The following is a 22,892-nucleotide window of genomic DNA, read 5'->3' as shown; positions in this document are numbered from 1 at the left end:
CAAGGAGTCATGTTTGCATAGACCGCAATACCTGCAGTCATAAATACAAACAAAAGACATAACTCTGATAATGTGCACTGTCCTTGAAGTTGATTGGTCCACACCCGAGACAGCTTTCCTTCGAGCCTAGTCTCATATGGGTTGGACCAGATGACGCCAAAAGGCGCACAACTCAAGGACAATGCACCATCAGAGTATGAGAGCTCGGGGCAAGCATCTACACTATGGGGACCTCATTTGCCAGTAAAAATATGATAATTGGTTCTTTACCCTTCTATCTGGCAACAAAACTGACACCTTTTTGCAAGGAGTCATGTTTGCATAGACCGCAATACCCCATATGAGACTAGGCTCGAAGGAAAGCTGTCTCGGGTGTGGACCAATCAACTTCAAGGACAGTGCACATTATCAGAGTTATGTCTTTTGTTTGTATTTATGACTGCAGGTATTGCGGTCTATGCAAACATGACTCCTTGCAAAAAGGTGTCAGTTTTGTTGCCAGATAGAAGGGTAAAGAACCAATTATCATATTTTTACTGGCAAATGTGGTCCCCATAGTGTAGATGCTTGCCCCGAGCTCTCATACTCTGATGGTGCATTGTCCTTGAGTTGTGCGCCTTTTGGCGTCATCTGGTCCAACCCATATGAGACTAGGCTCGAAGGAAAGCTGTCTCGGGTGTGGACCAATCAACTTCAAGGACAGTGCACATTATCAGAGTTATGTCTTTTGTTTGTATTTATGACTGCAGGTATTGCGGTCTATGCAAACATGACTCCTTGCAAAAAGGTGTCAGTTTTGTTGCCAGATAGAAGGGTAAAGAACCAATTATCATATTTTTACTGGCAAATGAGGTCCCCATAGTGTAGATGCTTGCCCCGAGCTCTCATACTCTGATGGTGCATTGTCCTTGAGTTGTGCGCCTTTTGGCGTCATCTGGTCCAACCCATATGAGACTAGGCTCGAAGGAAAGCTGTCTCGGGTGTGGACCAATCAACTTCAAGGACAGTGCACATTATCAGAGTTATGTCTTTTGTTTGTATTTATGACTGCAGGTATTGCGGTCTATGCAAACATGACTCCTTGCAAAAAGGTGTCAGTTTTGTTGCCAGATAGAAGGGTAAAGAACCAATTATCATATTTTTACTGGCAAATGAGGTCCCCATAGTGTAGATGCTTGCCCCGAGCTCTCATACTCTGATGGTGCATTGTCCTTGAGTTGTGCGCCTTTTGGCGTCATCTGGTCCAACCCATATGAGACTAGGCTCGAAGGAAAGCTGTCTCGGGTGTGGACCAATCAACTTCAAGGACAGTGCACATTATCAGAGTTATGTCTTTTGTTTGTATTTATGACTGCAGGTATTGCGGTCTATGCAAACATGACTCCTTGCAAAAAGGTGTCAGTTTTGTTGCCAGATAGAAGGGTAAAGAACCAATTATCATTCCTCGGACGAGGTTCGGAATTTCGGTTAAGCGCACACTGCCTTGAATTATCCCATCGCATTCAAAACACTTGTAAAAAAAGGGGGGTACACTGTAGTTGAAACGCCCTACCGTTCCAAAAAAGCGTTTAGACGCTATTTGATTACAAATGACTCAATGAAATCCAATTTCATAGTTGCATGGTAAAAAACAGAGCAATAAGTGCGACTGCTTTAACCTTTGAAAAACGGTGCGTAATTTAAACCAGTCCCGTTATTTTGGAAATTGAACCACGAAAGGAATAAACGCACAAACCTTTCAAGTGTGATTACTGGACATCTTTAAGAAAATACCTTTATGCTAATCAGATTCCTCCAGTATAAATAAATAATCGGATTCTAAATTGAAATGTCCTTCATGCCATTACGAACGCCGCAAGACACTCGTGTCTGTTCACAGCCCTGAGCAAGTAGAAACAATTCATTGCTCGTGTTCAAGGCCTTGTGAGCGCTTGTGCTACTTCATATTCAGGATCCAATTCTATCCGATGCCTTGGCGTGGTCTTTAAGACCTGCCAATTGTGCCCCCCCCCCCTCCCATCCCTATGCACGCCTCGATAGGGTGATTGGGCATTTACTGTGGTACCTCCAGGGTTATAGAGCCCCTCCACCTGTGGAGGGTCAGGCTCCTCGGATTGGGTTGACAACTTAAAGTCCGGAGTAAAAACTTAGAATCATCATGATGCGTTTATAGTAGTTGGCTGCTCATAATTTTAACATAAGCCACTTTGTTGAGTTATCATTTGCGGCCAGGTCGCTTCTGAAAAAGAGCTATATAACCAGTGGGCCTTACCCACCAAGATAAAAACATTTTAGTTTAGTTTTAAACACCTAGATTTGTTCTTGCTTGGCTCAGTTTGCCATCCAGTTATTTCATTAAAAACCTTCTCATTTCAATCCCTGATACATTGAGATTATGTAAAAGGTGCCTTACAAGTGCAAATAATTATGAATTCTACATTCCTTTGGCCGAGATCAGTGAATCCATGAGACAACATTCCACACTTTGAGATAGGCTCAAGACTGCTGCAGCCAAGAGTTTCCATAACAGAAAAGCCATTTTTTGTCAGTTCATGATAATACATTTATGCATCATGCCATTTCTCATCTTGCGGATCCCATCTTAAACGGTGCTTTGCTAGACCTCTACCCGAGAACAAAAAAAAAATTTCAAAATCACATTCATCAAGAGCACTGCCTTAAAAACGGAAAGTTTTCACAATTTGGCAACAATTTAGGCAATGGCCCTTCTTCATAGAACATAAAGGGAAGGGTCACTGTCCAAAACGTTACCTAATGTCGACTTTTCCGTTTGAAGGCTGTGTTATTGACGGATGCATCGGGGTTTGGGTTTTTTTTTGCTTGTGCACCACTGCCAATCCAGTGTCACCACATCAAACTGCCAAAAGGAATGCAACACTGGCTATTTTTAAACCAAGCTAAGCTAGATTGGAAGATTTCGTGACTGCAGGGATCCACTCTTTGGTTCTTTCGGTAAAGTCACGTAGGTATCAAATAAAATACATTTTATCACGACGTTTCGATTGCAACACAAGCAATCATCATCAGGTGGGAAAACCACAGCAAGACATTGTTTTGCTGAAGTGGGAGAGAGATGCCGTGGTAAGAAGTTATATAGGTAAGAGAGAGGGGAGGTGCAAGGGTGGGGGGTAGGGGGAGCGTTGCGTGGATGCTAGGAGAGGGACGTCCACGCAACGCCCCCTCCCCTACCCCCCCCACCCTTGCCCCTCCCCCCGACCCTTGCCCCTCCCCCCTCTCTTACCTATATAACCTCTTACCACGGCATCTCTCTCCCACTTCAGCAAAAAAAACTAATTTCTTGCTGTGGTTTTCCCACCAGATGATGATTGCTTGTGTTGAAATCGAAACGTCGTGATTTAATTTATTTTATTTTATACCTACGTGACTTTACCGAAAGAACCAAAGACGAAGCTAAACTATTTTTATTTTACCAGGTAAGGGCCCACTGAGCTATGTAGCTCTTTTTCAGAATCGACTTGGCCACAAATGATAGCTCAACGAAGTGGCTTATCATGTAGAAATTTATTGCAGTCAAATACTCTAAATGCTTGATGTTGATATTCAATGTGGAGAGAAAAAGCAGAGGACCCAGAGAAAAATCCACGTGACCACGGGGAGAGAGACACACAAACTCCAAATATACAACAATCTCCAGACGAGGCAGATAACATCTCACCACCAGGTCGCCAAAATTTTGCACCACGGTAGCAAGATGTGAAAGTGTATTTAATATCAGGGTGGGAAGAGCCCCCAGCGATGTTCCCTTTACCACCACCACCACTGCCATGCCCCCACCAATGCAATTCTACGACAGTGACATCGCCAAAGAATAAAAACAAAATAAGATGCTGGGCCGAAAGGTGGACTTGATATTTAAGACTAATCATTGTGACTGCTTGCAACAACAAAAAATAGCTTCATAGCTCATCGGATTTCTCCAGTAGAAATAAATATTTGGATTCTATTTTCTGACTGACAAACTGAATGAAAGATTATAATAAAAGTAGCCTAAAATGGTGTTGAAAGTATGTAATAATTCACGTAATAATTGACAACCATTTGTCATTCCACTGTTGGATGAAAGCCTCCTCCCGCACCTTTAGGTTATGGGGCTTATTTTACCACGTCGTCGATTAGCAGGGTTGGCTACGTACGGTGCAAAAAGAAGTTCAGCATACATACTTACCATAGTAATAATAATAAATTATGGCCAGTGCAGGTTTTGTGAAGGAGGGGCCCAGGACCAGTTCAGATATCACTCCGCACCAATGTTAGCCACGGTTCGTAAATTCAACTCGGGTCACTAAATTCACAGCGCAGTGGATGATGGAAGTGCAGCACAATAAAAACCGCCCCCTTGCACCCACCGCTTCCACATCTGCGAAGCCAGCATCTTGCACAAGTGAGAGAGAGAGAGAGAGATGGAGGAGAGAAGCCGGGCCTTACTTGGCAAGGGAACGAGCTCGATGGTGCAGCCGCTGGTCAACTCGGTGGTGTCCAGATCAACGCGGTGATATTCGTACACGGTCCACCTGCTCGGGACTGACGGCAGTAAAATCGTTACAGCAGCGGGGTAACCGCCCCACTCTGTATGAAATCGCAGCATCACATCTCGCTCAAACAAGGGTGGTACGGTAACTCAAGCTTCACCGTAGGCCACAGGCGAGCAGTGGCAGTTTGAAACGTAAACAACGTCACTTATCTGCCCTGACCAATTAACCACCAAACCCAGTGCAGTTTTTGCGTGCGGTGGTGAAACCATCATTTTGTATCATTCACATATCAAAATTTTGCCACATATCCATCTACAACTCAGTCATCAGCGAGTTGGATATGCGACATTGTACTGTTTACTATTGCTACGACATGGGACCAGCGGTCCATTTAAATTACCACCGCTCTTAGCTTCTGACAAAGTGCACGTAATTCTAATAATTTCTGAGGAATTACAAGGGAAGCCAAAGGTTCAACCTTGCCAGAGCTGGCCAGCCATATATTTTGATCGTTAACGCCTGATCGTATGAACAACAAAGCAGCATTGTTTGGGCAGCCAGAATTGCAGGAAGTTCTACATTTTACAATCAGGTGGTTAAATGTAAGCAGGTCATATGTTCGATATTTTATTTCTCATTTCAGAAAGTTCCCTGTATTCCCATGTGGTGCTCATGAAGTCAAGCATAAAAATGTACCCATTCGTAATGTGCAAGTCACAAAGTCTCAACAAATTAACCAATAGTAAAATTAAAAACACATATTTATGCACCTGTTAACTTTGACACAGACATATCAAGATGTCTACCCTCGAGTTCATTCACTTTGTAATAGATACCCGATATTACACATTTTAAAAACTTTCAAACCTTTTTACCACAGCGATTAGTGAAGATAATCACAACGCTTTATGCAATGCAAGAAAAAAATCTGGCTATTAAAAATATAAGCGGTAAAACTATTTAAATAAATAACCCCCCCCTTTCTCTGTCCATGACCCGTGTCATTGTGCATGTTACATATTTTTTCATTAGACTTTTTAAAATCTCCTTAAAAAAAGGCAGTCTTACTGACGAACATGGCGGGATTTTGTTTTTGTCATTTGTGTTTCTGCACCAGTGCCGACGCAGTAGCAGGATTACTGCCAAAGAGTTTGTCCCACGCTGCACGGCTTCCTTCCTTCATTCGCAGCAACTTGAGATGCGACCAAATTACAAAAGCCACATTTAGACACTGTAAACCCAAATTGTGTTGCAGTATTACGTAGCACTTCATTTGGACCGTATGTTGCCAACAGTGCTAAATCAGAGGTGCAGTGTACCGGAGGACAGGTACAGAAAATTGTAAATGAATAAAATTGGTTCACACCTACAGCGCTTTTACAACTTTGCAGAGATGATTGCAGTTTAAGAAGAGAGAGAGCACCGATTGACACTACTCATAGGAGTAACACACTCACTGGGTTTTCCTGGGGACCTGTGGGTCAAGATGAAAGCGTCCGAAATGCCGACCTTGACGGGATGCTTGCCTGAACTGATCCGCGATATGGGGATGGGAATCTACGGGGGGGGGGGGGGGGGGGGGAAATGGGACAAGGACCGGTTAAATTCTCGAACAACGTGATACCACACCGACATCGCTACACAAACTGTACATGCTTTCTTTACAACTGCTTTATGTGCATTTAGTTTGTCGTTCTTCCACCCACACCTCTGATTAGTACGGTTGGCTAAATACGGTTCAAATGAAGTTCAAACTACTATACACTACACACTACGATACAATACACTATAGAATATACTACTACACCACTATATAATACATAGATAACTAATTTCTTTGAAGCTTCTTTGTGTTTAGTTTGTGGTCCTTCCCTCCACACCTTCTATTATCACGGCTAGCTCGGTACGGAATGAAAGAAGTTCAACACGCATACACGTGTAGAGGAGTGAAATACGCGGTGCGCACAGTTAACCGAGGGCAACTGAGGGCAAACAGGTGCGCGTGTGCAACGTGAGGTTTGCACGGACAGACCGCCAATTGTTAAGGGGCGAAGTAGGTGCAAACGTGGTCGACCGGTTGTGCACGTTGAGACCGGAGGTGTTGCCAGGGAGATGGGAGATAAGGGTTAATTGATGGGCCAACAGGCGCCGGCCTGGCAAGAGCTTAAAGAGACGCACGAGAGGTCTCGGATAATTAGCAGAGGGATGTAAGGGTGGGCGTGTGCGGGAGTGGAGAGAGCGCTGTTGTTGGCGGGGTCGAAGAGTGAAGACATCTCGCCGCTGCCGCTCCAGCCGTCAACGGGACCTCAACCCTCACGCCGTCGCCGGGCGGGTGTTGGCTGATCCCCCCGCCCGGGACAGACGGGTGAGCGGGTCTGAGCGAGTGGAGGTGAGGGCAGCGGTGGAGAAGTAGAGTCGCTGTGTGCGGAGACACTGTGTGTAGAGTGTGTAGAGTCGCCTGTGTGCAGACTAAATGTGTGCAGACTAGCTGTGTGCAGAGTCGCCATGTGCAGAGCTGCCAAGTGCAGGATACGGGAGGTGAAAAGTAGATTAGAGTGGGGAGAAGTTAAACATAAGTGACCATATAGATACAACTGGTGCAAGAATAGGTGAATAAAGTGTAAGAAGGCGACTTGTTACAACGTGTCGGTGCGAGTAATTTTTGAAGACACTACACATACATAGCCATTACAGCATACCAAAGTGTCTATAGAACTTTCAATATTGCACGTATTCTTAACCTTAACTAACGTCGTCACATGGCCAAAAGGAAATAACATTGTCGACATTTTTAGTGTTTATTGACTGTGATATTGGCAGCCAAACCGATGGGCATTAGCAGCTGATTGGAGGGAAGAAGATGAAAGGGGAGCGATGGATATGAAGCGGCGAGACGCGGGGAAAGAGATACGGCCACAGGATGCCAGTTCCACAGTATTCAGGTGTTAGCAGCACCAGAACCTAAACACAATCCTACCACACATGCCCCTCACACACACAGATGTAATACAGCCACAAAGCTCTTCTATATATGTCAAAGCAAGCCACAATAGCGCATTTGTGTCAAAAAGGGCACGTGTTTATTTTCCCTGCGAACAGTATAATTACTCTCCTTCAGAGCACAAAAAGCACACACCAAACACAGCAATCCGCAGACGCCGACAGCAGCACGAGCCACGAGCAACACAAGGTTAGAGAGAGACCAGCCGCCAACATCGCCTCGCCACCACAAACATGGAGGGGGCGCGCTCGCGGTTTCAAACGAAGCGTGCTGGCTGTCGAGACCCACTAATCCACGATGAATGTGCTCGGGAAGTGGGGGCAAATAGTTCCGTGGACACAAAGGTAGACAAAGATCGCCTTAGACTGCACAATCAGTCAAGTGCAGAGGAAGAAAGATAGACAATAAAACTACGAGTTATAGAATGTCACCCTCACCCAGGAGGCTAAGTTTCCCCTCAGGTTGTCGGATCGACACAATACAGTTCAGTCCTGTTCTCCTATAATGCGCGTTTTCAAAACGCAAACTGGATATCACGTGATTAATGTAACATGGAACACATTTTTTACAATGCGGATGTGAATTGGATAGAACGCGGTCGAACGAACGCAACTATATCGCGCGAGTAGGAATAAGCAGTCGTACAGGCGCCTTGGAGTAGCATCGCACAAGGCATTGGGATGTTGCTGGATGCTTCTAGACGCTACCCACGACGCCTCAGTCTTCGCTCGGCCCGCAGCATTACGCATCTCACGTGCTATCGCGGGACTGTGCCTTATCCTATATTATTGATTATAAAAACGAAAATGTTTTCCCCAATGCAACGTTTTTCAGGAACACAAGTACTACCGGCGTTATAGGAGAACAGACTGGACAACATTGTGTGCACGATCACCCACAGCCGGTGTAAGTATATGCGTGGTCGGTGCAGTGAAAACCTGTGGGGGGGGGGGGGGGAAGGGGGGGGCGCTTGGCGAGGTGGCACTCACCGTTTTGTACCCGAAGATGATGCGCCCGTCGCTGTGTAGCACGGCCTGGAAGGTGAAGCCACCGACGCTTCGGTTGTCAAACAGGCAGACATCGCTCCACTCCACGGCGAGCAAGGAGCCTGCAAAGAGAAAGACCCCCACCCTCCCCCCCCCGTGTAGTCTGGTTTAGGCTGTCGGAGCAATTGCTGTTAGCGAGTAGCACCTATGAAGGCCCGCACTGCGCATAATCATCACTAGCGTTGGCCGTGGGTAGTATATTTTCATGTATCCAAACCACTGCGGGCTTGGCAGCACAGCAGTGTGCGAACCACTTCACGACTGAGGCTGCTCAAAGAACACAACAACACCCGTCATTTGCCACCAAGTGGTGGTGATGTCACCATGGTGCCTTTTGAGGACACCTGAAGTGTGAAAGGATCGTTAACAGGAGGTCTAAGGACAGACTCAGGTGCCATATGTTGACTGAGATGACTGGCAGATGGACCAACTGTGGCCCCTACTGTGTCAACTTGCTGCATTTTATCCAACCGGTGCGCCGCTCGTTGTTGTGAGCGTCACTCCTCTGCCCTGCGTTGTTGTTGTTGAAGGGCGACTGCCTCCAACTGCCCAGTAGTGTCCTTCACGAGCCTCCTCCAGTGGCCGATCTTGACACCACCTGTACCAGTCTTCGGCAAGTCAACTCAAGCTCTACTGCATCAGCTTATCTCTTCTCCAGCTCATGTCGTGCCCGTTTAGCCCCCCACTATCAAGGCCAAACAAACTGCTTGGGCATGCGGTGAATGGGCATGGGGGCTACATGACCCAGCCAACGCAGCCTTGCCTGCCAGAAGAGTTCATCGATGGGAATATGTACAGATCTTTCAAGGATTTGTGAGCTCCTCACGCAATCCAGCCTGGTTAAACCCCAGATGGATCATAGGCAGGCCAGCCTGAATGTTTCTAACCGGCGCAGATATGATGCATTAGAGGGATCCATGTTTCACAAGCATAGAGAAGACAGGGCATGATTGTAGCCGAGAACACCTGAAGATTCGTGTTGAGCGACAGCCCAGATAGCTTCAACGCAGCATTATGTAGCAGATGAAAAGATAATGCCGCCCAACTGATTCAGGAGACATCTGCTGTCCACCAGAGCTGGTCATATTGCCTAGGTATGTAAAACTCACCACTCTCTCCACAGCTGCTCCATCACCAATGGGAAGGTGAGGGGTGGAATGTTTTATGGTACAAACTACCCAAGCAGGTGCTTAGTTTTGGTGGGGCTGATAGTAAGACCCTACACCTCTAAGTAGCATGCTCCAAGTTAAGCAGCAGCGCCTCCAACTCCCCCTCTGAGTGAGCAGCAATCATCAGCATACATTACATAGTTGACCAATCGGGAGCTATCCCTTGACCGCACCCAAGCATCAGTCAGCCTCCTATTGTATCTTAACCAGAAGGAAACTCCTGCTCACCCATGGAAAGCTTCTCGAACCCAAGTGGTCAAAGGGGATGTTAAATAATGCAGGAACCAGCAGACATCCCTGTCACACCCCAAAGTGAACAGGGAATGGCTCCAACGCCTGGCCACGTAGATATAAACCGGGCCTGCCCACCATCATGAAGGCTCTTAATGCTTGTGTAGAGGCATTAATCGGCACTCCCCATGCTGTTAGCAAGTAGCTTCCCCTTCACGTCAACAGGGGGCGGAAGTGCAATTACGCTAATGTAAAGGACTCTGGCCCAAGGGGCCAACGGTAATCTCTGGGATAAAGGATCCTAGGACACAATCCCCAAACCCCAGGAGGGGGGACTGGAGGATGATGTCACCTTCCAGAAAGTTCTGGAAGGGAGGCGCGGCTAGGGCGGAGCAAGCCACGGACCTGTATATAAGTCAGACCTCTGAAGGGTCCGGCTCAGGTCATCTCCAAGCCGAAGACAGAGCTGAAGATAGGACCCTGGACCCCACGCTCCGTTGTCCTTCTAAGGGCCGGAGCCCAGTGAGGCCAGTGGTCAGGACCCAGAAACCTTGGCACGGTCGGGTTGGCGTAGCCTCCCCTAGGGCCCCTAGCCGGAGGGCTAAGAATTAGAGTGGTCCCAGTGTTAGCAGGCAGTGTAGCCCGGAGGCCATACCTCCTCAGGTATCGGGTGAAACGGGCCGTTACCCCTTCGTTTTGCTTCACAGAAGTTCTCCTCTGGTTATTGACCTACTACACTTGCGAGGAGAAAGAATGAAGAACAGCCCAAAGCTCTGGCCTGTTGCTGGTAGCATAGGCCGTGACCAGGTCAAAAAAGCAGAGGTAGGTCTTGTTGGAATTTCTTACACCTCTGCTGTAGCAGATGGTCAGAGAATGTGGCATCCGTACAGGACCACCTTGGTCTGAAACCACATTTGGGCTTTACAAGCCTCTCCCCTCAGCGTGCCTGGTAAGGGGATGTTGAATAATCCTTGCCAGGACCTTTCCCGGCAATGACAAGACACACACACACACACGCCCGCGCCCCATGCGTCTCATCGTCCCCTACGCCAAACCCCCACACAAATGCCATGTTTTTTTTTTACGCAACCCAGGGTGTTTAAACTTCACTGTCAGAAAAAAAATAAGGGGTGAGATGATTTGAGAACCTGGTTTAATCACCAGGCAGCGGCCTGGATTCAAACTCGGGGACTTAGCGGTTGTGAACTAGTAGCCCGGACCTCCGAGCCACCTCTGCCATCTCTCAAAAGATGATTTTTTTTATTACAATCAGCATCAACTCTTTAGGAATGCCCGAGGAGCATGTGCTCCTCCCCAATAACAAACAGCGGTGGTTGCAGGCTGCCGGCTGCCTCTCACTCAAAGGGCAGCTCCTCGGGATGTTCAAGGAGGTCACCACAGCAAAGGCTGTCATTGCCACAGCACCGTGCCACCACTTTCTTCCCTTCTGATAAATACCACAGCAGTTGCCTCCAAAACGTCGGCTCCTACAGTATCCTCCTGGAGAGGTTTAACTTCACATGTGACAACAACAGGTGCCCCAATACATTATGGGGAGCGGTAAGTGCATTGGTTAGTGTTCAATTCCCGCTCACGGCCAACATCAGGGACGATTATGTCAACTGGTCCTGGGACTCCTCCAAGGTTGACTCCACCTAAATTGAGTACCTGGTGTGTAGACATCACTACTGCTGGCCACCCACCCCCTCAGGTGCCATTCCGGCCTTCATTAGGTGCCCGCTAACAGTCTGTTATGGCTACACAGGGGATCTTTGTCTTGGTTTTACCCACATCACTTGGTTCCACTGTTGGTACCACCTCCTGTGTACCATATCCTAGAATCGCCGCTCTTCAAAATACAACTCAACGCATTAATGGCAGAGAAAGAGAGCAGGTCGAGATAGAGAAGTTGGAAAGTAATTCACCAAGATGCAAGTACACCATTATCTATTTTAAATGACGTGTCTGTCCAAGTGTGGGAGAGGGACTGTAATTGTGTCTCATCCTCTCAAGCAAGAAGCTCGTTCACCTACCGTTGTCGTAGTACTTGACGGTGGAGTTGTCGGAGAGGCTAGGCGCGAAGTTGGCCATAAGTGGCGCAATGTACTGTGTGAGAGTGATCATTCGGTACTTCACAACTCCAACAAATATGAACCCTGCAAAAAAAACAATCAATACGTGAAGGATATTATACGACAATCGAGACCTTTATCACGAAGCCAATTTTACTTCACTTGAAGGAGCAGACCATTTGCTGCAACTAGAAGACTGCCAAACAAACAAAAGGAGATGGGCAAACAGGAGTGTAAGCGCTTGCACACAAAATCTGACCGCTATTATGAGCAACAGCGATTTTCCACAACGCTATACAGTTGGTTTCCAGGCACTTTTGAGTCTATTTTCTTTGCTACATGGATGATCCCGTTTAGCTATTTTTCAAGGGAGATATGCGGTGCACGAGAACACGGCAACACCAAAATAAAAACTTTAATATCACAGAACGGTCCTTCAGGAGTATTGCACAACCGACCATCAAGGTATTTAATGGTCACGAACGAAAACACACGTGAATCAAAAGCAGATGGTAACAAATTATATAAGCATTCGAGATGAGATGACATAGAGGACGCCATACCACACAGCTCACCATACACCACACGAATCTGTCCGGGCCAAAATCGCAGCAAAAGGTGAGAGAACAAACCACCATTGACTCGTTATATGTTGGCGCGGTCAATGAGTCTGGGGCTGCCGTCGTCACGGTGGGACTACCTTTTCGGGCACGAGATCCTTTCCTGTGGCTGCCACCCTTAACCCTCCTGCTCAAGACTCGCTGCTCCCCCCTCCCCCCACCTCCCCCTCCCCGCCTTTTTATAGTGAAGTCAAAGAACTATCATCGCTGGAAAATGTCACATCCATGGCGATATTACTTCCTGTGCGCGAGGGGAAAAAAGCTCGAGCAGAAGGCAGGACGACAAAAGCAGATCGCATCGTTACTCACCGTGTAGCGGTTATGTACTTAGTTTCCCCCATCGACTGTCACGCTACAGGGTTTGCGTTGTACGGGAGATTCTCAACCTGTGGCCCATGCACTGCTGGCAGTTCACTCAGCTGGGGATGTTGGATGGGAGGGGGGGCGTTTTCCGCAGAGCTGTAAGGTTCGTTTGTTTCTCAATCCGCTTGTCCTGGTGAGGGTTACAGTGGCAGCGTATCAAGTAGGGTGGTCCAGACCTCCCTTTCCCTGGCGACAGATTCCAGCACTACATTACTATATACTACTACACACAGACTCTTTCTTCCTGGGGAATTCCCAGGCGTTCCCAGGCCAGCCAAGTGACAGTCCTGCCAGGATGTCGTGGGCTGGCCGGCCCCAGGGTCTTCACCCAGTGAGATGTGCCCAGTAGAGTTCCAGGGGGAGTTTATCGGGGGCCATCTTTACCAGGTGCTCGAACCACCTCAACTGGCTCCTGTCAATCCGGAGGAGCAGCGGCTCAATTCTGAGGTTCTCCTGGTTACCGAGCTCCTCACCCGATCATGGAGCGTGATCCCGGCAACCCTGCAAAGAAACCTCTTTTCGGCCCCTTGTACCTGTGATCTGATCCTTTTCAGGTCATTACCAAAAGCTCATTACCAGAGGTGAAGGTAGGAATTTGGATCGACATGTAAACCGAGAGCTTTGTTCGATAACTCAGCTCCCACTTCACTACCACAGAACGGTAGAGTGCCCGCAACACTGCAGGATGCCACACCGATCCACCAGCCAATCTCCCGCTCCCATTTACCATCACTCACGAAAGAGAGCCTGATGAACTTAAATTACTCCACTAAGGGCAGCTGTTCCCCCCTCACTTGGAGAGAACAATCCACTATCCCCCAGGAGTGGCCTCAGATTTGGAGGTGCTGATCCTCATTCCAGCCGCTTCACACTCGGCATCAAACCGTTCAAGTGCACGCTGGAGATCACAGACTGATGAGGCAAAGAGGACAACGTTATTTGCAAAATGCAGCGATGCCATCTCCATGCCCCCATACTGGATACTCTCCCATACCTCAGCTGTGCCGTGATATCCCGTCCATGAAAATCACAAACAGGAGTGGAGACAAGACGCACTCTTGGCAGAGTCCTAACACCCACAGTGAAGGACTTTGATTTAACACCAAGAATACAGACACAGCTCACTTCGGGAATAGAGGAACTAGACAGCGCACAAAAGCGGCAATGGTACATTATACTGCCACAGCACCTCCCACCAGACATTGTGGGGAACAGTCATAGACTTTCTCCAAGTCTACAAAACAGAGACTGCCAGTACACTCATCCAGTTTAATACATTAGTGGTTTTTTGTAGTTTTTTTTATTATTCACTTTATGTTTTATTATTATTTTCTATCTACGCGACTTTACCGAAAGAACCAAAGAAGCTGGTCCATTGTTCCACAACAATGATGGAATCCGCATCGTTCCTCCTAAATCTGAGGCTCGACCATCAGGCAGAGGCTCCTCTCAAGCACTCTGGCATCGGCTTTAATTGGGACATTGAGGAGTGCGATTCCTCTGGAGTTAGAGCACACCCTCTGGGTCCCCTTTTTTAAAATTGGGAACCACGATCCCAGAGGTATTGTACCCGTCTACCATGCAACATTGAAGAGACACATTAACCACAACACCTCTACACTGCCCAGCGCTTTTAAATCTGGGCGAACAGTCCACCCCAGCAGCTTTGCCGCTACGAAGGCCCTGGACCGCCGCCGCGACATCAGCATCAGTGATGGATCCAACCCCCCCCCCCCCCAGCTGCTTCCAGGGCTGCCTCCTGAAAGGAAAACATGTCCACTGGGTTGAGGAGCTCCTCAAGTGTTCATTTCACCTCTCGACTATCTTCCTAGTTGAGGTCAATGTTACATCACCCTTACTGAACACCTGCCTGGACCACGTCCCGTCGACCCCTCCCAAGGCGTCGGATGGTTTACCAGAACATCTTTGAGGCTGCCCAGTAGACCCTCTCCATGGCCTCTCCAAACTGCTCCCCACGCCTGGGCTTTAGATTCGGCGACTGCCGTAGCTGCCGCCCTCTTGACAAGCCGGTCCCCCTCTCAATCGAGTCGGGAGAACTTTTTTCCGAGCATAGCTTGGAAAGCCTCCTTTAATTTGACAGCTTCCCTCATGTAGTGGCTACTGTTAGCGTTACACACGGTTGCCACTACTTACCTGGTGTAGCGTCAGCCATGGGTCAAACAGGGGGCAACGGCGAGTCCGGCCTGTATCAAGTAATGCCGTTAGGCCAGGGAACCCAGAGGGCGGTTGGGAACCGGAGGATAACACCCCAGGTCCCACTGGGAGCTGGGGGATTACACAATAGTTGAAGTCCCTCCAGAAGGTTCCAGAGAGTAGGCGTGGCCAGGGGCGGAGTGACCTGTGGGAGCTGTTGCAAGTCGGACCTCTGAACGGGTTCGCCAGTCGTCGTCAAGCTGAAGACCGAAGAGCCAGCTTAGACTCTGACCCTGGGAACCCCCGTGACCCGACGTCCTTCTAAGGGCTGGGACCGAGTGGGCCAGTGGCCAGGACCCGAGGACCTTGGCTGGGTCGGGTCAGCTAGCCTCCCCTTGGTCCCCCTAGCTGGAGGGCTGAAATATATATATATAGAGGAAGTGGTCCCAGTGATTAGGCCACGCTAGCCCGGAGGCTATGCCTCTCCAGGGTATCGTGTGGAAGGGGCCGATACCCCTTTGTGTCAGGGACCTTGTGTTACCATTACAGTTGTTATACATAAACGTGTTGCCTCCACTACACTCACACTGGTGACCACCATCGGATCCAAGGGTTGCCACCATGACAGGCACCAACTGTCTTCAGACCACAGCTTTTCGCAGCTGCATCCATAATCGGGGTCCCGAAATATCACCCACTCGGACTCAATGTCCATGATCTCCCCTGGAGTGCAGGAGAAGTTTTCCCGGAAGTGGAAGTTGAAATCTGTCTGCACTGGGTGTTCTGCCAAACATTCCCAAAAAATCCACACTAGTCTTTTGTGCCTTCCACGTCTAGCTGGTCGGTGCCCCGCGCATCTGATCCAACTTACCACCAGGTGGTGATCAGTTGATAGCTCTGCCCCTCTTTTCACCCGAGTGTCCAGAGTATATGGTCTTCGGTCCGATGACAACGATAAAGTCAATCAATGAACTTCGGCCCAAGGGGCTCTGGTGCCAAGTCCACTCATGCGATTCCTCGTGTTTGAACATGGCGTTTGTTATTGATATTCTGAGACTAGCACATCACTCCAACAGCATCTTACCATTTGGGTTCAGATCAGCGGGGGTCATTCCTCCCAAATCATGCCTCTCCAGGTATCTCCATCCTTTCCCATGTGAGCATTGAAGTCGCCTAGTAAGACTATGGAGTCGGTCGGTGGCACTCTGTCAAGCACTGCAACCACTGTCTACCAGAAGGCCAAATACTCTGAACTTGTTTGGTGCAGAAGCACAGACAACAGTCAGTTTACCCTTTCTGAGACCCGAAGTCTCATTGAGGCAACCCTCTCATCCACTGGGACAAACTCCAGCTGAACAGCACTTAACTGGAGGCTTGAGTATCCCCACACACGCCCAGGGGTCTCTTACCAGGGATTACTCCAGAATAGGAGAGAGACCACCCCCCGATTGCGAAGTTTGGTTCCAGTGCCAATGCTGTGTGTGGAGGGGAGACAGACGACATCAAGTCGGTACCTTCCCACCTCCTTCACCAGCTCTGGCTCCACATCCCAATAGCTAGTGTCCATCGCCAAGGTCCAGTCCGTCTGAGACCATTCCTCTCCCTCCCATACTGGCATCACACCTGCCCCTCACCATTTGTCCTGTGGATGGTGGGCCCACAGTATGACGCAATGTAGCCATTTCGGGCTGGGGCCGACAGGGTTACGTGGGTCACCCAGCCACCAGGTGCTTGCCGGCAAACACCACCCACAGGCCTGGCTCCGGGGGGGGGGGGGGGGGGGGTCCCAGTAAATCTTGTCCAGACAAGCTTCTCCGATTTTGGTATTTGTAACCATTTATGAGGGGCTTTATTTTGAATTGTTACATTTCTGGATCCTCCCTCCAGACCTGTTCGCCAAGGGAGGCCCCTACCAAGAGTACACGACTCCAGGCAACATAGCTCTGAGGGTCATTGGAATATACAAACCCCACCACCACGATCAGGTTACGATCCTTTGTTCACAAAACACCATTATTTTCCACTGCATGGTGGTCCACAATAAACGTCTTGAGGGTTGACAGCAGTCCGTGGGTCTACCATACTCACATTTATTTAGTAGGGAGTGACAGTTCGCTGCAGGATAAGGGAGCGTTGCCACCGGCTCATGGAAATGCACTTGGTTTGTTTTGTTTGTGTTTCCTAGCTCCTTAGTGCTAGAGAATTTTAAAGTCTGGTGATGGCAGAACCCCCCCCCCCCCCCCCCCCCCCCCCCCCCCCACCGAGTGATGGGCCTGATTGGCAAGAGCTTAGTTTGACGGAAAACACGGCGCAAGAGAATCGGCGTGCTTTCTTGGTAGTCTTCAGGAGAAAAAAAACTTGCCATTGCTGGGAACGGCGATGGAAATTACTGTGGCTGTGATGCTGCCAGTGCCAACGCAAATGGGCATATCCGTTCAGAATTAAAACTTGTGGAATAAATAGTAAAAGAAATGCCCGAATAATGGCTACTTGCCCCTATTGTCAATCTTACACTTGAGTAACAAGGTCAAGACCATTGTTGTCAATGCTACCACAAATTGCCATCACCTCTCCACCCAGAGCCTGCGGCTGCTGCGCCATCTGCAGCAGCCACCTGTTAGTACCCTACCACTGGGTTTTATTTACAGATTCGCCTCCTTGGTCACCAACCTCTGCATGCCACTTGAATACCCCTCTTGGTAAACTGCCCTCTCCATCCGCCCTGCATGTGCCACGGCTTAAGCAACTACGCCAGACCGATTGTGCCTACAACGCTCTTCTGCACCGTTTTATTCCAAATGTACAGGTTGCTGAACGTCTTTCTGCAATTAAGATCTATATTATCCTACACGTGCACTTGTGCTCGGGTGCCCCAAAGTCAGTTGCTTTGTTAATTTCAAGTTTTATGTGGGCTGTGTAGTAACAGACATTACTGCAACACACAACTGTTTACACTGAAATTGTCAAATCTGTCCTTTAAAAGTGGATTACATAACTTCACCAAAAAACCCACCTAGGGAACACAATAGATCGCCTTTGTCCCTCACCGCATCATGCCAAATGCTACCCAAATACTAGGAAAGTAACGATGCATCGACCTGGCAATCGACGCTTTAGAATATTGATGCCAAAACTGCACGTGGCTACAGCAGAGCCACGACGATCATCAACATTAACTTTAAGAAAGCTCACCTTTAAAAACAAAAGGTCCCGAGTTCAAGCCTCGGTACATAACACTGCCAAAACGGCAACATAAACCAGCCAAGGTCCTAGCTAATAAAACAATACGAATGGCAGCCAGACCAATGCTAGACAAATAGCAGCTTCATAACCATTGTGCATTATGTCAATGGCCAATGTCTGCTTCATTCTCACCACACGCAAAAAAAAAACCTTCCCGAAGTCCAAAGCCAACACGAGCAGTGCCATGCGTCTGCAGTCCCTGCCCCCCCCCCCCCCCACGTGCCCCTGCATGCATCTCAACGCTGCCTCACCTTCCTCCCGCGTGTTAATTGTTTTTTTACCCTTTTATCTGGCAACAAAACTGACATCTTTTTTTTTTTACAAGGAGTCATGTTTGCATAGACCACAATACCTGCAGTCATAATGCAAAAAAAACATAACTCTGATAATGTATGCACGGTCCTTGAAGTTGATTGGTCCACACCCGAGACGGCTTTCCTTAGAACCTAGTCTCACATGGTGTTGGACCAGATGACACCAAAAGGCACACGGTGTGGACCAATCAACTTCAAGGACCGTGCATACATTATCAGAGTTATGTTATTTTTTGCATTATGACTGCAGGTATTGTGGTCTATGCAAACATGACTCCTTGTAAAAAAAAGGTGTCAGTTTTGTTGCCAGATAAAAGGGTAAAAAAACAATTATCATATTTTTTACTGGCAAATGAGGTTCCAATGGTGTAAATTCCTCCCGCGTGTTTATCCCCTCAATTTCAAGCCTCATCTCCTCCTTGGCAGGCCCTCTCAGTGTGCGTGTGTAGTCAGCGTCTGAACACGCTGCACCATCTGTTTTCAAAAACGGGGATTTTTTTCCCCCAATTCGACAGATCTATTCAGGCTGAATGACAGATTGAGTCTTATTTTTATATATATTCATTATGCAATGCAACATGTTCGTTATGCAATTCGCCATTATATAAAAAAGCTAATGTTTTAAACGTGTATCATCTTGTAAAACTTGTTTGTGGTCACTCGTAAAACCTTATGACACCTAACAGAGTTTTAATCCTAACATCTTAAAGTTTGACGTGTGTACACAAACCCTGAACAACTCTATAAATCTCTAGAGCCCAATCTTACTGAAACAATGATTGTAGTTTGTATAATTTCTCTCTAAAAATTGTGCAGTACTGGCCAAACATAAATTAGGTAAACAAAACTATATAACGTATTAAATGAAACAATAATACAATCGTGTTTTCCTATAACGTGATAGTTACATTCCTGAAGAACACCGCACCGTTATGATACATGATATATAATACAGGATAAAGCACAATCCGCGATAACACACGAGATGCGTACGCAGGCGGAACAAAGACTGTTGGCGCGTGGGTAGCATCTAGAACAGGGGTCGGCAACCTACGGCTCCGGAGCCGCATGCGGCTCTTTACGGGCTGCTTCTTGACGATATGTACGTGAGTACAGTATGTACTCAGATGCATTGCGGCTCTTGAAATACTGAATTTTGTACCGAATTGGAAAGAAATGGCTCTTCTTGTTATTTTGGTTGCAGACCCCTGATCTAGAAGCATCCAGCAGCATCCCGCCTTGTACGATGCTATCCCGAGGCAGCCATACAATTGCTTATTCCCACTCGCGCAACGTATTTGCATTCACTCAATCATGTCATATCCAATTCGCGTCATGAAAACACGCGTTATAGGACAGACTATAAAATTGACAGTACTGCCAAACCCATGGGGTCTTTTCTGTATTCCACTGAACAGGACATGGGATCTCGCAGTGTATGTATGGCTGTTGTCCATCCGCATCGGGCGGCCAAGTAACATTTCATTCGTGCTAGAGATCTGAAAAGGTGAAAATTATTCGGCATTTTCCTCATTTTAGACAAACTGTTTAAAAAGCAATGCCTTCTGAAAGCCAGTGGGTAGGCCCTTAATCACACAATTAGTTCACAAAAGGCTGTACATTATGATTATATTTTTCTTAAAGGAATGCCAATTCTTTAAAGCTGACAATGTGGTAAAAAAACAGCATAGCCGCTTCAGATGAGCGAATAGACTTTCATATTTATCCTTCATGCGCCACTTGTGCTGCGTATAGAATCACATTCTTGCAGTTACATAAACAGTGTATATATATATATATATACACATACACACACATTCATCGCGAAATGCCAGCTGGATGAAAAGAAATCACACATCTGCTTGGATCTAACATTGAAAGCATTTGTGTGAAGGCCAATAATCAAGTACTACACTGTGTATGGTTTAAAAATAAGCGCACCATTTTCGGGAGAAATGCACCGCACCTTGATTTGACACAAAACAGCGAAAGTTAAACGAGTCCTCCCAAGTGTTCACTAGCAGGATTTGTTCAAGAATGTCTGACCTCGTGGATTGTTTTGATGCTATTTAACCTTGCGAGCACACAGCACACTTACATTTCTGCCAGTCAAGTCACGTTCAACATTAACACTACAGTACCTGAAGGAAAACACAGTACAGTACACCTATGCTGAATGCAGCAACCCCTGTTGTTTAACTTGTTCGATTTGTGTGCTTTTATGTGGATACATTAGACATTACCATTTATGTATTTATTGCAATGCGAATGCGGATGCCACTCAGTATGCATATGAAAAGGTGACGTTTGTTTCCTGCGATCACTCGTCTAAATGTTTGTTACCTTTGGTGCAAAAAAAGTCAACTGCTGAGAACCTCAATGTAACCCGTTCATATTTACAGGTTGCCGAGGATCCCCACCCTCCTCTTCTACATATAATCTACGCCTCTACGATGACGATATGTAATCGACAGCAAACGTATTTCTCAACTTCGTAGAGCAAGCAAGAGGGAACTCTTTCGGCATGAAGTGTAATGTCCCGGCTTGTGTCAAGAGATCCTCAAAATCCTGCACGAGCAACACCACCTTTGCCCAGCCATGCACCAAAGGATGCTAGTCGCAAACCGAACCAAAAAGTTATCTAAAGGAGCTGAAATTACCACAAAAAGCGCACGTTGTTATTTTGTGACGAGGCCAAGACCAAGAAATTGGTCGGTACTTAAAAAAAAAATACGAGCTCCATTGCAGGTTCTAGGCCTGGATTTGAACCCAGGGTCACGGTTTTCTGGCATGGCATTGGTCACCTGAGCCAGCCAGCAATGTCCATTTGCTGTCATTTAATGCTAAAATATTAAACTGTCAAGAGATATTAGCAATCAAAACAATAATTTTCAGAGTAGTTGATTACATAAATAACCCGATGGCCCAAGTTTAATCGATGCGCAAGTTAATCAAATATTCTTAGGTTTTTTCGGTAAAGTCACGTAGGTAAAAAATTAAAATTAATAAAAGTAAAAAAAAAATCACAACGTTTTGGAGGCAACACAAGCCTCCGTCTTCAGGTGGAACCGTCACAGCACGACAGCTGTATCAAGAAACGTCGTGATTTTTAATTTATTTTTTATTTTACTTTTATTAATTTAAATTTTTTACCTATGTGACTTTACCGAAAAAAACCTAAGAATATGAATCCTTGCAGTCACGAAAGCTTCAAATCTAGAATTGGAACCAAATAACCAACTCGGGCTGGTTTAAAATCACAAAACTACTTGCGGACTCTCAACAGCCATCTTCGGAGCAGCCACAGCGCGCAGGCAAATGATAGCGATTCACTTGAATGTAACAGGTGACATCAAAACTTTGGGCGAGCATTGCCGAGCTCTGTTGGGATAAAAGCTATCCCCAAAAACAAGCTTTTTGAAATAAAAAGAAAAAAAGTAGACCTACCATGTAAAAATGTAGGAACTTCAGATGCCACTCGAACTGATAACTTAAACGTACGCGTAAAAACTCACTGGACTTTGAGTAGTGTGTGGCTGAAGCATTCGGCCAGCAATTGGAATGTTGCGAATTCAAATCCCAGTCTGGAGTCAACTCATCTTTATGAAGTCAATAGAATTCGTAACAAAATGGATTGGTGGAAAGGTAACAGTGGTTGGCTTATGGCCAATCTAAGCCCTTGCTATGGTAATGTTGACATGCCACTATCTCTTCTCTATTGCCCATTCTCTCCCTTCCCCTCCTTCCCATCCCTCCCCTATACTTTTGTGATACCCAAAAAAAACCCTCTTCTCTATCGCGGTCACTCATGCCTCAATCCTTGCAAGCCCCTGCCATCTGAAATCATTCGATTCTCACCGTTTTTTTTTTAAACCATGTCAAGCGCCTTCAGTGAAGGCCTTAAGTTAAGGCGCCCTCTAAATATAAAAACACACTAGTTTAGAGTAAGGGCTGTTGGTCAATGAAGAGAACAGCCCCTGGCTTGTTATTTTAATGTTGAGGCTTCAAGACGGTCGGTCACCACATCGCACACTTTCAGATGCGCTTCTGCGGCCGTCTTTTTGTGTTTAAATCATAAGCTTTGCTTTTTCTGAACATTTTAACACCTGTTTTATTGACAAAAAGGGTAAAGCCTATCCTCATTTTTTCATCATTTTGGATACTG

At 47.0% G+C, this 22,892-nt stretch overlaps 1 protein-coding gene across 1 annotated transcript in view; it reads right to left on the bottom strand.

The window, feature by feature from the left end:
* LOC133358603 (plexin domain-containing protein 2-like) overlaps positions 1–22,892 on the bottom strand; it is a 59,677-nt gene that overhangs the window by 25,071 nt on the left and 11,714 nt on the right. Inside the window, exons 5-8 of the mRNA XM_061576988.1 lie at positions 11,995–12,117; positions 8,505–8,623; positions 5,972–6,071; positions 4,468–4,563 (exon numbers count right to left, since the gene is read on the bottom strand). Coding sequence (XP_061432972.1) covers positions 4,468–4,563; positions 5,972–6,071; positions 8,505–8,623; positions 11,995–12,117 — 438 coding nt within the window. The remainder of the gene's footprint in view (positions 1–4,467; positions 4,564–5,971; positions 6,072–8,504; positions 8,624–11,994; positions 12,118–22,892) is intronic.

Source organism: Lethenteron reissneri, chromosome 7 (assembly GCF_015708825.2).
Source record: "Lethenteron reissneri isolate LAM-NWPU_2019-01 chromosome 7, ASM1570882v1, whole genome shotgun sequence".
NCBI lineage: Eukaryota > Metazoa > Chordata > Hyperoartia > Petromyzontiformes > Petromyzontidae > Lethenteron > Lethenteron reissneri.
Note: the sequence above shows the minus strand (reverse complement) of the source record. Positions and strands in the feature narration are given on the sequence as shown.